This window comes from Entelurus aequoreus, linkage group LG03, assembly GCF_033978785.1.
Source record: "Entelurus aequoreus isolate RoL-2023_Sb linkage group LG03, RoL_Eaeq_v1.1, whole genome shotgun sequence".
NCBI lineage: Eukaryota > Metazoa > Chordata > Actinopteri > Syngnathiformes > Syngnathidae > Entelurus > Entelurus aequoreus.
Genome location: NC_084733.1, coordinates 71811027 through 71830573, shown reverse-complemented (window position 1 = coordinate 71830573; position 19547 = coordinate 71811027). Strand labels below are relative to the sequence as shown.

At 39.9% G+C, this 19547-nt stretch overlaps 1 protein-coding gene across 2 annotated transcripts in view; it reads left to right on the top strand.

The window, feature by feature from the left end:
- The window catches only part of vwf (von Willebrand factor), a 108993-nt gene that overhangs the window by 79826 nt on the left and 9620 nt on the right, over positions 1-19547 (top strand). For both annotated transcript variants that reach the window (XM_062042597.1, XM_062042598.1), the window contains 10 exons: positions 2847-3036; positions 8533-8874; positions 8945-9183; positions 11013-11115; positions 11211-11282; positions 11352-11456; positions 13468-13673; positions 18252-18401; positions 18472-18588; positions 18665-18845. In XM_062042597.1, the coding sequence (XP_061898581.1) occupies positions 2847-3036; positions 8533-8874; positions 8945-9183; positions 11013-11115; positions 11211-11282; positions 11352-11456; positions 13468-13673; positions 18252-18401; positions 18472-18588; positions 18665-18845 (1705 nt within the window). The remainder of the gene's footprint in view (positions 1-2846; positions 3037-8532; positions 8875-8944; positions 9184-11012; positions 11116-11210; positions 11283-11351; positions 11457-13467; positions 13674-18251; positions 18402-18471; positions 18589-18664; positions 18846-19547) is intronic.

Sequence of the window (19547 nt, the reverse complement as noted above, 5' to 3'; positions counted from 1 at the left end):
ACGATTCGATTCAAAATCAATTCTTGGGGTCACGATTCGATTCAGAAACGATTTATTTTTTTCAATTCAACACGATTCTCGATTCAAAAACGATTTTTTTTTTTAAATTTATTTATTTATTTATTTATTTATTTTTTTTTTTATGAAAACAATACACAACAATACCATAGTAATACAATACAATTTCAAAACAAAACCCGACCCAGCAACATTCAGAATAGCAATAAACAGAGCAATTGAGAGCAATTGAGGAGACACAAACATGACACGGAACAATCTAAAAGTAGTGAGACAAAAATGAATATTATCAACAACAGTATCAATATTAGTAACAATTTCAACATAGCAGTGATTAAAAATCCCTCATTGATATTATCATTACAAACATTAATTTAAAAAAAAAAATACAAAAAATGAACAATAGTGTCACAGTGGCTTACACTTGCATCGAATCTCATAAACTAAATGTCTAATGATAATGTCAATGAGGGATTTTTAATCACTGCTATGTTGAAATTGTAACTAATATTGATACTGTTGTTGATAATATTCATTTTTGTTTCACTACTTTTGGTTTGTTCTGTGTCATGTTTGTGTCTCCTCTCAATTGCTCTGTTTGTTGCAGTTCTGAGTGTTGCTGGGTCGGATTTGGTTTTGGAATTGGATTGCATTGTTATGGTATTGCTGTGTATTGTTTTGTTGGATTGATTAATTTTAAAAAAAATAAAAAATAAAAATACAAAAATTATTTTTTATTTTTTATTTTTTTTAAATCGATTTTTTAAAAATGAGAATCGATTCTGAATCGCACAACGTGAGAATCGCGATTCGAATTCGAATCGATTTTTTCCCACACCCCTAATAGAAAGTATTTCATTTAGAGATGTCCGATAATGGCTTTTTTGCCGATATCTGATATTCCGATATTGTCCAACTCTTAATTACCGATACCGATATCAACCGATACCGATATATACAGTCGTGGAATTAACACATTATTATGCCTAATTTGGACAACCAGGTATGGTGAAGATAAGGTCCTTTTTAAAAAATTTTTATTAATAATTAATTAAAATAAGGTAAATCAATTAAAAACATTTTCTTGAATAAAAAAGAAAGCAAAATAATATAAAAACAGTTACATAGAAACTAGTAATTAATGAAAATTAGTAAAATTAACTGTTAAAGGTTAGTACTATTAGTGGACCAGCAGCACACACAATCATGTGTGCTTACGGACTGTATCCCTTGCAGACTGTATTGATATATATATATATATATATATATATATATATATATATATATATATATATATATATATATATATATATATATATATATATATATATATATATATATATATATATATATATATATATATATATATATATATATAATGTAGGAACTAGAATATTAATAACAGAAAGAAACAACCCTTTTGTGTGAATGAGTGTAAATGGGGGAGGGAGGTTTTTTGGGTTGGTGCACTAATTGTAAGTGTATCTTGTGTTTTTTATGTTGATTTAAAAAAAAAAAAAAAAAAAAAACAGATACCGATAAAAAAAAAAAAACGATACCGATAATTTCCGATATTACATTTTAAAGCATTTATCGGACATCTCTAATTTCATTGGTTGAAATCTGCGCTTTAGGGTGTTATATGAGTTATTACGGTAATCTAAGTCACAGCAGCTCAGACCAGGAACAAACCAGAGTGGGCGGGGTTTGTTTTCAGAGCAGCCAGCTCCAAACGTGTGTTTCAGAAACAGATACAGAAGCAGATTTTTATGTGATAATATATCATATTGTAGGTGTTTATTACCCTTTGCATTCATATTTCCACTGGGAGGAGACCCCGGGGCAGGCCAAGGACCAGATGGGGGGATTACATCTCCTCTCTGGCCTGGGAACGCTGCGGGATCCCCCAGGAGGAAGTTGCTAATGTTGCTCTGGAGAGGGAAGTCTGGGGGTCTCTGCTGAAGCTGTTGTCCCCGTGACCCGATTCCGGATAAGCGGTTGAAGATGGATGGATGAATGGATGGATTCATATTTTGCTGTTTGTTACATTTTTGTTGTGTTTTGTTTGATTGTAAAATATACACAGTTATCGTGTGGTTGAAAGTCCAAATCTTAAACAAGAACAAAAGTGAATTTATCACAAGAGTTTTATTTACTCATAATCAAATGGTACAAGGTTGGATTGAATTGCTGTGCACACAGACAGTTTTCTCCGGGCGCGCCCCTCAGCAGAAAAAAAGAAAAAGCTCTCAGACTTGGTCTAACTTTGTTATTTATATGTTTCCCTGGTGGTTGTGCGTCCTTCCAACAAGGGTCAGCTGTTTTGGGATCAACATTCTTGGATCTCTTCGCCATAACAAACAATCAGGATATCTTGTACAATGTCAGGGTGACGCGCCCTGCCATGTCCTCCTTAATGTTTTTCGACCTCGCTCTCTCCGGACTTTGACAAAAAACAAAATAGAAAAAGAGGTACAAAGGGCAGAAATTCCCACTGTCTTTATTTTAATGTACATTTTGGGTGTCCTGTTCAGTAAAACACTTGAAAATTCCATTCCGTTTTTTTTGAGGTGGTCTGTCATAACGTTTTTAGAATTCTATCAGACATTGTGACTTTTGGTATTAGTGTTCCTGGAAAAAAGGGACACATACACACATACTGTACAGCAGATTTTTACAGCTAAATGTGTATATATCATTTATACACACATACACCTTGGCCACCCAGACACATTTTTTTCTCTCAAAGTTGACCCCAGAGTCAAAATATTTGCCCAGCTCTAACATACAGTGAGGGGGTTGACTGTCCGCTCACTTCCTTTATGCAGGCATTGATTGGCCAGGATGAGCTTTCACTGCCATGGAGGTATGCAGGCCTGGAGCTGGTGCGATATGGAGGAATGATGCTTCAACTCAAATCCGACCACGGCTACATTTTGACATTCACGCCTCAGAGCAATGAGTTCACCATCACATTGCTCAACTCCAACATCAGGGGCCGCATCGCCGGACTCTGTGGTAACACATTTGATTCCCTTCCACCTTGTGAAATAGTTTTGTCCCCCTCATCTCTAACTTGCTTTTGTATTAATCACCATATTTCCTTAAAAAAGCGACCTGTGCTCCAATACATGCCAATTAATTACCAAGTGTGTACTTGAATTACCAGCACAAATTATGCCATTACATCTTCGCCACCTGAAAAGCAGACTTGGCATCAGTAAAGCTGATGTTCAAGTTCAAAAATAAAGTGCAATATCTGCTAATAGAATAGAATATAACTTAAAAAGTACAACAAACAGACATACAATATACATGAGTAGACAGAACAGGCGCCCAGTAAATAGGTAGGAAGGAAAGGTACATTGCGGGAGGAGGGAGAGAAAAAGAAAGAAACTACCAAACTAAGCTTCTGTTGTGGTTTGGGGGGGGGGGGGGGGGGCGGCTCAGTTTGAAACTAGAAAAAAAACCTCAAGCAACATAAGCACGTAGGAGCACATGTTACAACACACAAAACTTGAGACTTGCAAGCAGAGACAGCCACCAGGGGTGTTGCTCCCGTTGTCCATCGTACTACATGGGGCGAAGCAGTGAAGGCGTGGGATGGGGCGTATGTGTGCAAATCTGTATAGTACTAGTCCATAAGTGTGTGTCCATAAGCTTGGAAGTCGCTTCGTTCGGCATCACAGCCTTTTGCCTCATTTCGTAGCGTGACATTGCGATAACACAGCTGGTTGCGATGGAGGTGTTCGGGGTCTCGCCCAAGAGAGTTAAAAACATCCCAGGTGTCCTTAAATCAAATCAAATCAAATCAACTTTATTTATAAAGCACATTTAAAATTTACCACAGGGTTAGCCAAAGTGCTGTGCAATGGGCAGGTTAAAAGATAATACGAGAACCGAGCAAACACAACACAACACAAACAGAACACGATCAAAAATAAATAAATAAAATATAAAAACATAAAAACGGGTTCACAGCAGGTGTATTATGGGGCGCCATTGCAGGATGGATATCACTCAGTGTTAAAAGCCATGGAATAAAAGTATGTTTTTAAGAGAGATTTAAAAACAGGAAGAGAGGAGGCTTGTCTAACACTAAGAGGTAGGTCGTTCCAGAGCTTGGGAGCAGCAGCAGCGAAAGCTCTGTCACCTCTAAGCTTCAGCCTTGTGTCCGGGACCGTCAGTAGCAGCTGATCGGCTGATCTTAGGGATCGGGTGGGGCAGTAAGGCTGAAGGAGGTCGGAGAGATATGTTGACGCGAGGTTGTTTAGACATTTAAAAACAAATAAAAGGAGTTTAAAATTGATTCTGTAACGCACAGGGAGCCAGTGAAGGGACGCTAATATAGGGGTGATGTGCTCACGTCTGCGGGTCTGTGTTAGCAGACGAGCAGCAGAGTTCTGCACGAGCTGCAGGCGGGCGAGGGAGGCCTGGCTAATGCTTACATACAGGGCATTGCAGTAGTCTAAACGAGTCGAGATAAAGGCGTGGATTAATTTCTCGAGATCATGTCCTGATAGAAGCGGTTTCACTTTTGCTATTTGGCGTAATTGATAAAAGCTTTTTTGTACGACGCTGTTGATTTGTTTTTCGAATTTAAAATCTGAGTCGAACTTTACCCCCAGGTTTGTGACACAGTCGCTGAGATACGGGGTTAGAGTGCCAAGGTCAACGTTGGGGGAGGGGGAGCGACTTGGACCGAACAACATAACTTCTGTTTTGTCTTCATTTAGGCTCAGGAAGTTAGCTGAAAGCCAGGCTTTGATGTCGTGCAGGCAGTCAATAAGACGTTGAACCGTGTTATTTTGTGCCATGGGAAAATAAATCTGGCAATCATCAGCATAAAAATGAAATGCAATATCGTACTTCCTAAAAATAGAACCAAGGGGGAGAAGGTAAAGCACAAATAAGATTGGGGCAAAGATTGAGCCCTGGGGAACCCCATGTGGTAAAGGTGCTGTGGAAGACATAAAACTGTCTATTTTTACACAAAAACTCCTGTCGGTTAGGTACGACCGGAACCAGTTGAGGGCGGCGCCCTTAATGCCCACGCAGTTCTCAAGACGAGTGATTAAGGTGGCGTGGTTGACGGTGTCGAAAGCAGCAGACAGATCTAAAAGCACCAGGACAACATATTTACCAGAATCAGTTGACAGGAGGATATCGTTAAAAACTTTTAGAAGCGCTGACACTGTGCTGTGGAGGGCTTTAAAACCGGACTGGAACAACTCAGTGATACCATTATCCTCTAAGAAGGGCAACAATTGACTGTAGACAACCTTCTCTAATATTTTGGAAATGTATGGAAGATTAGAGATAGGTCTAAGGTTAGAGAGGAGAGAGGGGTCGAGGCTTGGTTTTTTAAGTAAAAGTCGTACCACTGCATGTTTAAACTCTACTGGAACTATTCCAGAAGAGAGGCTACTATTGATAATGTTAAGGACACTTGATCCAATAGTAGCAAGTACCTCTTTAAACAGGCGAGGTGGGAGGGAGTCTGCAGGAGAACCAGAGGGCTTCATATGACTAACTTTGTCATTTAAAAAAGAAAAGGACACCGGCTCAAACTGATGGAAAACAGAAGAGAAATGCAGAGGAACAGAAGGGTCACATGAAGGCTGAGATAAACTGGCTCTAGTTGACACAATTTTGTCAGTGAAAAAATGGAGACCATTTTCACAGAATTCAAAAGAAGCATCAAAACCAACAGATTTGGGAGCATCAATGACAGTGTTAGTAGTTTTAAACAGAACTCTGGGGTTGTTACAGTTAGAAGATATAATCTGAGATAGATATATATTCATCTCTGCTTTTACAGTCATCTGAAAGGATAACAGGCTTTCTTTAAAAATGGCAAAGGACACATGCAGCCTGCCTTTTTTCCATTTTCTCTCTAAAGAAAGAGGAGGAGGGATTTCAGAGTGTCTTTCGCTGCAATGGTCTCTCTGGATGGGTTTACAGCATGACTTTGCCAAGGCCAGTGCAGAGGGAGCTGAATTGTAGATAATACTTGTTATGGTTAAAGGGAGCAGACACATTCCAATAGGTTTGTCTGCTCTAGTTGTCTCTTCTGGCTCTCAAATGTATCATAATTTCTCCTTGCGGAGCGGAAAGCTTCTCCTAGATGTTATTCAGTTTGCGATTCAGTTCAGAAATCGCACAAGTCCAAGTGCCAACAACCCTGCGCATCTCATCAATCAAGACGGGCAGCCTCTGGGCTCCTTGAACGACTGCCATTGTTTTCTGAATTTGTCAAGAGACCAGAGCAACGCTCCATCCAAGCTGCAAATGACCTGTTCGCAATTCCAAATAGATAAAGTCCAAATAGATCTTCGACGGAAAGAATCGCTACACACATGACTCTCCACTTCTCCCACGAGTCAATCAATCAATCAATCAATGTTTATTTATATAGCCCTAAATCACAAGTGTCTCAAAGGGCTGCACAACCCACAACGACATCCTTGGTACAGAGCCCACATACGGGCAAGGAAAAACTCACCCCAGTGGGACGTCGGTGAATGACTATGAGAAACCTTGGAGAGGACCGCATATGTGGGTAACCCCCCCCCCCCCCCCCTCTAGGGGAGACCGAAAGCAATGGATGTCGAGTGGGTCTGACATAATATTGTGAAAGTCCAGTCCACAGTGGATCCAACACATCAGCGAGAGTCCAGTCCATAGTGGGGCCAGCAGGAAACCGTCCCGAGCGGAGACGGGTCAGCAGCGCAGAGATGTCCCCAACCGATGCACAGGCTAGTGGTCCACCCGGAGTCCCGACTCTGGACAGCCAGCACTTCATCCATGGCCACCGGACCTATGCAACTCCCCCTCCCAAGGTACAGGGGAGAAGAGGAGAGAAGAAAAGAAACGGCAGATCAACTGGTCTAAAAAGGGGGGTTTATTTAAAGGCTAGATTATACAAATGAGTTTTAAGATGGGACTTAAATGCTTCTACTGAGGTAGCATCTCTAACTGTTACCGGGAGGGCATTCCAGAGTACTGGAGCCCGAATAGAAAACGCTCTATAGCCCGCAGACTTTTTTTTGGCTCTGGGAATCACTAATAAGCCGGAGTTCTTTGAACGCAGATTTCTTGTCGGGACATATGGTACAATACAATCGGCGAGATAGGCTGGAGCTAAACCGTGTAGTATTTTATACGTAAGTAGTAAAACCTTAAAGTCGCATCTTAAGTGCACAGGAAGCCAGTGCAAGTGAGCCAGTATAGGCGTAATATGATCAAACTTTCTTGTTTTTGTCAAAAGTCTAGCAGCCGCATTTTGTACCAACTGTAATCTTTTAATGCTAGACATAGGGAGACCCGAAAATAATACGTTACAGTAATCGAGACGAGACGTAACGAACGCATGAATAATGATCTCAGCGTCACTAGTGGACAAGATGGAACGAATTTTAGCGATATTACGGAGATGAAAGAAGGCCGTTTTAGTAACACTCTTAATGTGTGACTCAAACGAGAGAGTTGGGTCGAAGATAATGCCCAGATTCTTTACCGAGTCGCCTTGTGTAATTGTTTGGTTGTCAAATGTTAAGGTGGTATTATTAAATAGATGTCGGTGTCTAGCAGGACCGATAATCAGCAGTGTATCCAACAGCAGACATTCCACCGAACCTGAGCTTCTCGTCGAGAAGATCTTGTCAATTGGGTGGAGAGACCAGTTTATCAAATTCATGTTTCAGACGTCGGAGAACAGTGCAAAAGAGAGGCTCTTAGAAAGTTAAAACAAGACGAGATGAAAAAGCCGAGCAGGGAAAGATAAAGGACGATAGAAAGGGAGCGTCAACCTTCAGTGAGAGCAAGCAAAAAAAAGATAAATACATATCTATCTCCCTGCTGACCTGAAACGAGTTAAGGGAATATAAACTATAGAGAGAAAGTTTGTTAGCTTGAATGATGGTCATGTCTACAATTATTATGACAAATAAGTGACAGAGATCTACGTTTCAGTGAATGAAAGATGTCAAAATAATACTTTAAATGTGTTATCTTGATTCAAATTGATATTATGATAATACACACTGTTTGACATGCTATGATTATTTGTGTGAAGGTAAAAAACCCTGCACGTAGATAAATGTCCAATATGAGCACATAGAGTGAACTCTTAGGATGTATGATATCACCATGTTTGCAATTGTTCCAATATTGACAACGCTTAATTATTTTTTTGCCATGTCCCCCCTGGAGTACAGAATTTTTTTACCAGACCCCTTGATAATATTTATATATCTATCTCTGCAATGTAGCTTTGTATGTACACACGTGTTCCTGTGTACTAGAACAGGAAGCCTGTTGATTAGATAAAACACTGCTGCCACCTAACTGCAGGCTTGTGTATCGTTCTCACATGAATACTAGAGTGTAGGGACAAATAATGAAAATCTCACCTGTAACTCACAACCCTCTGACACCTCATCAGTGTGGTACCAACCCACTGTTTGGGATTTATGTGACGTAATTCACATTTCCCTTCATCTTTCCTCTCAGGTGCTTGTGGGGAAGATTCAGTCAGCGTTTTCGCTTTGCGTAATGGCAGCTCCACATCCGATCAGCCGGCTTTCGTCTCTGACTGGACCATGGCCGGAGACGGGGCCGTGTGTTTGCCGAAACGCAAGACGGTGTGTGCGTCCGGAGCGGCGATGGGATGCCAGGCCCTGCGCTCGGAAGTGTTCAATCCGTGTCACGCACGCATACCTGTTCTGGCGTTCCTCGCCAAATGTGAGGAGCAGGCGTGCGAGCAATCGGACGTTTGCGAGTTCATTTCTGCCTACGCGCTCATGTGTAGACAGAGGAATGTGTGTATAGACTGGAGAAGCGCCCACCTCTGCCGTAAGCCAGTTTAAAATCACTTTGCTTTTAAACCAGCATGGACTTTTAACCCATACTCCATCTTTTGCAGCATTACACTGTCCCGCCTCCTTGGAGTATGACGCATGTCGCACGGGCTGTATCGACGACTGTGAAAGCACGCAGACGTTGCGGGGTGACTGGTCGGTTGCCAGGAGTAACCAGTCATCTTGTACGGACACACCCACCGAGGGCTGTTTCTGTCCTCGAGGGACAGTTTTGCGTCAGGGAGTGTGTGTGTCACCAGAGGCATGCAAGCAGTGTGTGGACCATCGCGGACGCTCGTATGAGGTCAGACTCAAACTAAAGGAATTTTGTTCCACCAAGGCACTTAGACACTTCTTTAGGCACAATCTAAAGCTGCAACACACCAATGCGTTTAGTTTTTTGGTAGTAGTTTTCAGTGACATACTAGGAAGTGTTTTTGATTATTCATCTAAGCAAATCACCATAGTGCAGGGGTGTCCAAACTTTTTCCACTGAGGGCCGCACACTGAAAAATTAAAACATGCAGGTGATATTTTTTCATTTTCAAAACTAATACAACATATGTATAAGTTAATCTTTGGTTTATATATTTTTTAAACCTTTAGGGTTCCCCTCCAGTTGGGTACTGGGGGCCCAGGTGGGTCTCAGTCATAAAAATAAAAATAAGTCAAATATTAATTTTGTTTCCAATGCTTAAATTTGTAGATCAACTCCAGATCCATCTGTCAACATAAAGTTTTTTTTTTAATGTTTTATGACCCTGTTTTTTATGGAAAAAAATGCTTAATATGCCTAATCCCCCCCCAAAAATGTTAAAAGTGTATTATTTGATGTGAAGTGATTGGAGCCTTAAATGGATCAATAATTCATTACAACATTGATTTTGAGTCATTAGTGTTTTTCGAGCAATGACCGTTCGAGCAAAATCCCCCTAAAATTCTTAGAGATCCAAAATGGCCCAGCTTATAAAAGTGTTAAAATGGATGGATATATATATATATATATATATATATATATATATATATATATATATATATATATATATATATATATATATATATATATATATATATATATATATATATATATATATATATATATATATATATATATATTTAAGTTAAGTAATTGGAGCCTTTAATAGGTCAATAATTCATAACATTAGCCATGTGTACATGGACAACATGTGTTTAATCTGGTCATAATTCGGATTAGAATGTTCCTGTGTGAATGGACCCTGAAAAAAAAAAGATCCGATTATGACGTGCATTTTCATGCATCACACCTTAAATCGGAATACTTTACTTTGACATGCGCAACACATGCCGTAATAGGAAAGGTGTGTTATTGCTTGTGCGAGGGCGCCATCTTTTGAACGATTTTGCTCACTGCAGGTGCTGACTAAGCAGTGACTTCCACTGAAAACAAACATAGCTCTGTGCTTTTCTGCTTTGTCTGACGTCACAGTATTTATTTATCTTTTATTTTTTTCTATGTGCAACTTTTGTTTTGCCTCTTTTTGAAATGGAGCTGTTCTGTGGCCTCTGTATTGTGATTATGTACGGGTTGCCTGGATCAACTGGATCCCTCCTTTTATGTTTACATACACACATGACACTCAAGACCAGCAGCAAGGATAATTTCAACCCGAATTTCAGAAGTGTTTTCATGCGTTACAATCCAAATGACTGTATGAATGTATAAACCACACGTCTCGATTGGAATTAGATTTTGATCAGAACGTGTGTGATCGGGTCAAAATATTCCGAATGGCGTGTTTACATGAAGCATTTTTAATCCGGTTAGGTTTTTAATCCCATTAATTGTGTCCATGTGCACATAGCTATTGATTTTGATTCTTTTTCTTTTTTTTTGAGCACTCACACAGTTTTACAGAAAAAAACAGCCTGTATGTCAGCTCTGTGTTATTTTGTCAACATTGCAACTTTTTCTAGTTAATATTTCACCGGCTAACACTTATGGACACCTCTGTTGTAGTGGTAGTATCACAAACGGCATCCACATTAATTATTATCTAGCTCTGTGACTGCACACTTTGTGGTACAAGTGCTGTGACTTTTGACTGCCCCCTGGTGGTTGTAAAGACAAGTTGTTTGTTTGTGTTTGCACAGTATCTGCAGAGTTGGGTACCGGATGACAACCCATGTTTGATTTGCATTTGTTTGGGCCGCCAGCACATCAACTGCACCACCCGACCCTGCAATGATGTGCAAGGCAACCGCACTCCTATTTACTTTATTTTCTACATGAAACATGTTTACCTTCATGATGGACATGCCCTATAACTGAATGTTTGTGTTTGTGCGCAGCACCAGTGTGTGGACCCTGTGAGGTTCTAAAGGAAAAGAGAAACTCCAAGTGCTGCCCAGAGTATGAATGTGGTAAGTACAAGATTAATGCAACATGAATACTTGCTCAGTGTCGCCCACGTGCTCCCTCTGACTTTTTAGTGTGTGATCTGTCGAGCTGTAATGAGCCTGAAGCACCCCGCTGTGAGGATGGTGAAGTGGTGCGTTTGAAAAACCCGGGAGAATGTCGAGCCATATATGAGTGCGGTAGGATGCCTTTATATAAAACCAATTTCACACACACGCACACACACATCTAGGGATGGGTACTGTTCACATTTTGACCGATACGATACTAATTCCTGGTACCTGGTAGTCCATACCGGTAAAAGTACCAATTTTCGGTACTTTTGTGTGTGTTAATAAATGTTATTTTAATGTAACATTTAAAAATGAGCTGATTATGATGACTGTGCTGGGAATTAGTTGCAGTATATCTGTCCATCAATCTATTTTCAACCGCTTGGCCCTTTGGGGTCTTGTTTTCTAATTACATTTGAGTCTCATTTGCCATGCAGTTTGACTTCCAAGACATTAGATGGCAGTACTGTATAGGCCAGGGGTCGGCAACCTAAAATGTTGAAAGAGCCATATCCATCCATCCATTTTCTACCGCTTGTCCCTTTCGGGGTCGCGGGGGGTGCTGGAGCCGGCGGGGTTCACCCTGGACAAGTCGCCACCTCATCGCAGGGCCTGAAAGAGCCATATTGGACCAAAAATAAAAAATAATAATCTGTCTGGAGCCTCCAACAATTAAAAGCCTTGTATAAGTGTTATAATGAAGGCAACACGTGGCGTAAGTGTCTATATTAGCCTACTATCAAAAATTACTATGTGTGTCATAGGCTGACGCAAATCTTCGTTGACAGAAATGTTGTATTTTAATTTTTATTGTACACATTTTTGCAACATTGGAAATCATTAGTAAAACGGAGGCTTCTCACAGGATGAGATAACTCCTGGCATAGAATGGCCAAAGGTATAGATTTGTGTGTCCAAATTTAAGGAAACGGCAGGCTCTCTTCTTTTAATGAATTCATTACAATGTTTGCAAGCTGGGTAACATTTGCTGTGGTCTGGAACAACATGGCACACAGACAACTATCAGAAATGCAGCCAACGTTACATACACATAATGTGTCATGAGACATGTAAATATAAATTAAATACACAGACGACATAAGTAAAGGAAATTAAATGAGCTCAAATATACCTACAAACGAGGCATAAAGATGCAATATGTACATACAGCTAGCCTAAATAGCATGTTGGTATCGATTAGCTTGCAATCATGCACTGACCAAATATGCCTGATTAGCTCTCCACATACTGTAAGTCAATAACTTCAACAAAGCTCACCTTTGTGCATTCATGCACAGCATAAAAAGTTTGGTGGACAAAATGAGACAAAGAAAGAGTGGTATAAAACACGTCTTTCTGTGGCAGCGTCGGAGAAAGTTGTTCATGTAAACAAACTACGGCAAGTTCAAAGACCGCTGAAATTAGGACAAAATGGCGCTCGCCATATACTCTCATCAGTAAACCATGTTTAATACAAACAGTGGGATTTCTAACAGTTAGGAAGGTTTGTGCCATGTTTGTCCTAAATAAACCATATTAAAACAAAAATTTGTATGCATTGTTTGAAAAAACTCCAGGGAGCCACTAGGTCGGCACTAAAGAGCCGCATGCGGCTGGTTGCTAACCCCCGGTATAGGCTATCTATGGTATGTTGTATAACTAAGAAATTAGCTTTTTCCAGGAAGTTGAATGAGTTGTGTTGCACCCTAAAAGATGTTTGTACTGTAAGTATTGTTCTTATTACACACCAGCTGTTTTAATGTAACATTCATCTTAGTTGTAGTTTTCATGACCAAATCTGGAGTAACTGATGCTAGAAAAAGTAGCCCGTCTATGGCAAATCCAATTATCGTCAAGCTAGCACATTTTGGAATAGTGAAGCCTTACGTTATGTTTGAGCGTTGTCTACTAAGCACACGTGCTTTGTTGTTGTTGAAAATTGCAACATTATTTACAGGGAGTTGGGCTGTGCTGCAGGAGTGATTGTTTACGTAAGCAGGTGTTTAGTCTGTAACCGGACATGACGTCACATGCAACAAAGTTATCGAAATTTGGTCGATGCCTATAAAAGTACTGAACTCGGTACCCATCCCTACAAACAATCGAGTGCTTTGACTTTGTCTCTTTTCAACCCTAGTTTGCAAAAAGGAGAACTGCGCTGCTCGTTCCCGGCCTGCATGCGGGGCGCATCGGCAGCTGACGGTGAAAAAGACAAAGTGCTGTGACGTGTTTGAGTGCTCGTGTAGCTGCCACAGCTCCACCCGCACTTGCCCTGCTGGCTTCATCACAGCTTCCAAGACGGACGACTGTGACTGCACCGAGACAAGCTGCATACCGGACAAAGTCAGTGGTATCTTAGCACTAGTTGGATTCTTGTTGACTTTGTGTAAGAAGTGGGATATACAGTATCATACCGCGCACTAGGGCTGTGAATCTTTGGACACCACATGATTCGATTTGATTCTTGGGGGTAATAATTCCATTCTCGATTCAAAACGATTCTTGATTCTAAACCTATACTTTTTTAATAAAATTGGGTGCCAGTTCTATGATTAACTACATTCCTCCATAAAATACTTTAAGAGCTCTGATAAATTGTTATACTACTTAAAAGAAAACTGTTTTTGTTTAAAAGTTTGGACACACCTTCTCATTTCAATGCGTTTTCTTTATTTTCATGACTATTTACATTGTAGATTGTCACTGAAGGCATCAAAACTATGAATGAACACATGTGGAGTTATGTACTTAACAAAAAAAGGTGAAATAACTGAAAACATGTTCTATATTCTAGTTTCTTCAAAATAGCCACCCTTTGCTCTGATTACTTTTTCGCACACTCTTGGCATTCTCTCGATGAGCTTCAAGAGGTAGTCACCTGAAATGGTTTTCACTTCACAGGTGTGCTTGAAGCTCATCGAGAGAATGCCAAGAGTGTGCTACTGTTATATAGATAATCTTTTACATTTTTTTTTATTTTTTTACTGTAAGTCTTTTAAAATAACAGAGTGCTCCTGTTTTACAGCGGATCTTGGATCAATGTAAACATATTGTGCGTGTTTTAATTCATAACTTGACATTTGGTGAAGTAAAGATGTGGCATTAACATTTTGACCTCTTGAGAACCAGCGTCCTCTGCAATGGACATTTGTGTTTTGGCTATTTCTTTCCAAAATGTGTACTCCGACAAAAGAAATAAACCAAATGTCCACTGCAGGGGAGGCTCATTCTCAAAATATTAAAAATACTGAAAGAAGAAGTACATTTTGGAAAATGTGGCCCCGGAACAATTTAGTTATATAACCCTGCCATAAATGCTCCAATTCAGAGGTATTCAACAGGGGGTCCGCGACCCCAAGGTGGTCCGCAGATGTACTTCAGGGGGGTCGTGAAATTTCTGGTTGATTACACTTTTTAAAAGAATATTTGTTCATATTCCCCCCGCATTTTTTCAACAAATGTAAGTTTTATTACATATACCTTAAAGGGGCATAGTTTGATTTGTTTCTACATTTAGAACACTTCCTTGTTGTTTACAGAACATATATATTTTATATATATATTTATGTTATTTATATATTATATATATTATATTATATTATTTATTTATTTATATTTATTATTGTCTATTGTGAGCGAACCGTTGTGCTGAATTTCCCCCAGGGATCAATAAAGTACTTTCTATTCTATTCTATTCTATAACATGTAATGGTGGTTCTTTGGTCAAAACGTTGCATAGATTATATTTTACAGAACGTTTTCAAGCCTCTTTTTGACCGTCTCTTCAGGATGTGCCGTTTTGTGGGCGGTCTTATTTAAGTGCCTCCACTTCGACGGCGCCTCCCCCCCGTCATTCATGTTGTAGTTTTTAGCACTTCTATAGCGAGTCTACCGACAGATATACATAAGTTCAAAGTAAACTACACGCTACTTTGTATTAGAAATGGCAGCAGCGGAGGATGCATGTGCAAGTACGAGCCAGTCTGCCCCACAACAAGAGGATAAAAGAAAAAAGGCACTTATTGATTACAACGTCGGACTACAATGGCGGACCCGTGCAAAGCACTTTGGGTAAATCTCTACCATATATGGATATATCCGATGACGTCACACTTGGCAAAAAAACGTCATAAATTGGGGCAAATTTCAAACGGCTCGTTTGGAGGAAGTATGAAAGTAGGCCAGATTGTTCTATAAATGTTTGATTTCAAATTTGAGAGACTTTTGCAGATCCCAAATACACAAAAACATGTACCAATAGGTAAGAAAAGTTGGTTTTGCAAAATAGGTCCCCTTTAACATTCCAACACTCTATAGTGTAGTTTACAAGTGTCAGCGAGTATGAAAACGACTATTTATATTCATCCAAGATAGCAACATACTAGTTGTCAACAAGCAGGCGAGTTACTAGCTCGTGATTAGCGCGCTGGTTGCTACCTAGCGATTAGATACCCTAGCTGCCAGCTGACGATTAGCAAGCTGGTAGCCAGCTCGGGATTAGCGTGCTAGTTTCCAGCAAGCGTTTAGCTGCCAGCTATTAACTGCGCTACATCAGGGGTGTAAAACTTGTTTTTATTGAGGGCCACATAACAGTTATGGTTGCCCTCAGAGGGCCGCTTTTAACAATGAGTAATATATGAATATACGTACATGTATGTATATAATACATTAACAATGTATTTTTTTACTTAAGCTGCAAAAAAATATTAACATTTTACTTTAAAAACTGGCAGCTCAGTCACCAGAATTTTACAGTAAAAGCAGTGGTTTTTTTACAGCATATAAAGCAGTGGTTCTTAACCTGGGTTCGATCGAACCCTAGGGGTTCGGTGAGTCGGCCTCAGGGGTTCGGCAGAGCCTCCGCCGCAGCGGTCAAGACACACCAGACTCATGAATTGATTAAGGTGGACCCCAACTTAATTAAACAAGTTGAAAAACTTATTCGGGTGTTAACATTTAGCAGGGGCGCCGAAAAGGGGGGTTAAAGGAGACGGATTCTAGGGGCCCATGATGGAGGGGGGCCCAGAGAGGCCCCTAATGATGATGAAATTATAATGTTGCCGCTGTGTTGGGGGCCCTGTAAAGATTCTTTTCATGGGGCCCAAAATCCCTAGCGGCGCCCCTGACATTTAGTGGTCAATTGTATGGAATATGTACTGTACTGTACAATCTACTAATAAAAGTTTCATTCAATCAATCAATCGTGTAAATAAAAACTTCTCCCTATCGGCGTATCTGTACTGTAAAGTTAACATTTGAATGACAATAAAAAGGAAGACTAAGACTAAGTATTATGGATACCCCCAAACAATGTTCCCTCTAATTTTCCATCTGATTTGCAAGTGTGTAATTTGTTGTGAGTTCATGCACTTGGTTTTGTTCTTTGAACAAGGTGATTATCATGCACGGTTCATTTTGTGCACTAGTAAAAAAAAAACATAACTTTTTCTTGAATTTGAACAAAAAAAAATAAAACATTTTATTTTTCACTAAAGAAGGGTTCGGTGAATGTGCATATGAAACTGGTGGGGTTCAGTACCTCCAACAAGGTTAAGAACTACTGATATAAAGAAATGGAATGAATGGAATGGAATGGAAAAACAATGCAACTGTTTTTAGCGGTAAAATTCAAGCAACAGAGCTGCCAGTTTGTTTGTTTTTTACCTTAAAATGTTGTTTTAATGTTGTTGTTTTTTGTTTTTTTTATGTTTTAGTGTCTTACTGTATATGAAAAAACCAGCACCAAAGTTGATTTTACAGTAAAAAACACAGTCGGCGGAGTTTAACCGTAAAATCTATTGTCAATTTTACAGTCTACAATTTGATTGAAAATTTGTTTTGAAAAAATAAGTCAAGCAGATATTTAAGTACAGTATTTATCTTTATTTTAACAAAAATATTTTTGGAATACATGACAATATAATATTTAGATTTTGATAATATTGAATTTTAATAGATATGCAATTGCATGCAGTACATGATTTTTAATGTCAAAAGGGAAAGAACAAATATATTTAGTAGGAAAAGATTAAGCATTTTATTAACGCATATTATTTACAGGGATTCGCCGGCCACATAAAATAATGGGGCGGGCCAGATTTGGTCCCCGGGCCTTGAGTTTGACACCTGTGCGCTATGCTGTATTATTTGAATTGAATGTCTTATTATTGTACCTTTAGGACAGATTTAATTAAAAACAAAATTTTACAAGATATATAAGTAGGGGGACCCCGCTCTGCCCCTGGTCTGGAAAAGTTGAAGCCCCCTGCTCAATTTGTTTATTCACCTCAATAAATCAACTTATAATTGTAATTTACACTACCGTTCAAAAGTTTGGGGTCACCCAAACAATTTTGTGGAATAGCCTTCATTTCTAAGAACAAGAATAGACTGTCGAGTTTCAGATGAAAGTTCTCTTTTTCTGGCCATTTTGAGCGTTTAATTGACCCCACAAATGTGATGCTCCAGAAACTCAATCTGCTCAAAGGAAGGTCAGTTTTGTAGCTTCTGTAACGAGCTAAACTGTTTTCAGATGTGTGAACATGATTGCACAAGGGTTTTCTAATCATCAATTAGCCTTCTGAGCCAATGAGCAAACACATTGTACCATTAGAACACTGGAGTGATAGTTTCTGGAAATGGGCCTCTACACACCTATGTAGATATTGCACCAAAAACCAGACATTTGCAGCTAGAATAGTCATTTACCACATTAGCAATGTATAGAGTGTATTTCTTTAAAGTTAAGACTAGTTGAAAGTTATCTTCATTGAAAAGTACAGTGCTTTTCCTTCAAAAATAAGGACATTTCTATGTGACCCCAAACTTTTGAACGGTAGTGTATATTACAGCTTATTGTTTTTGTCTTTAAACTGTGTGTGAAAGCAGTGGACGACTCTGAATGACTTTTCCCCCCGGCAGGTGTGTGTGGTTGGCGGTGTGGTGCATCCCGTGGGCAGCAAGTGGGATGAGGGATGTGAGAAGTGCAGCTGCAGTGCCCTGCAGGACAAGGCCACATCCCTGCACGTTGCCCAGTGCTCTCCGCCAGTTTGCCAACACAACTGCCCCGCCGTGAGACAAAACACATTCCACCAACAACAAAAGACCTTCACTAATATTGTTATGTTCATGCACATCCCAGGGATCCACGTACACGCCGTCCAGTGGGGAATGCTGCGGGAAGTGCAAACCCACTAGCTGTGTGGAGTCAGAGGGAGAGATGCGAGGGGACTCACTGATTGGTGGAAAGCTGAGAATGGTAGGCAGATACTTGATTCATAAGTGAGTAGCAGACCTCCTGTTACTCATTTCGTTGATCCAATCTGTATGCACAGGTGGGCGAGCAATGGCAGTCGCCCGATGATAAGTGTGTGTTGCATAAGTGTGTGAGGGTGAAAGATGAGTTGTTCATCTCTTCCACAAACATCAGCTGCGCTGTTATCAACACTCCGGCCTGTCCGCTGGGCTCCGTGTTGCGCTGCGACACGCACGATTGCTGCCCACGCTGCCACTGTGGTGAGTACATTACACATGACTCTTGTCAGTGGGTGAGCAGCATGCAGTTGCAGCGGCCTTCCAGCAGAGGTCACACTTACAATGACACCATCCTAAACTTTTTCCACTGAGGGCCACACATTGAAAAATCAAAGCATGTGGGGCCATTTTGATATTTTTTATTTAAAAACCATTACAATATAAAACTTTTTTCTTTAGGACTCCCCACAAGTTTGGTCCCAGGTACCCTGAAGTCAGTCATACTAATGTAAAAAAGAAAACGCATATATATATATATATATATATATATATATATATATATATATATATATATATATATATATATATATATATATATATATATATATATATATTGTTGCGTTTGACCAGATGTTCCTCCAAGTGGGATGTAAAACGCTGGTCAGTCCCAAGTTCCTTAGATGACACATAAACTGATCTCGAATATACACCAAGCACAGTATAGGTATTTTGTATTTTATTGTCAAATATTTGAGAATAGAGACCAGCCTCGAACAACACATACAAATGCGTAGCCCAAGTTGATCTGAAAACTTCCCGGAATGCACTCTCCTCTTCAATATCTCCCCCCCCCCGCCCTCACTTGTCTCACCTCAAACACATGCTCATTGTGCTTCTTATCTAGAGTTGGGCTGCAGGAAAGCAAGGAGGATTCCTTCTCTCTGCCTTCCACCCCAAGGCCAT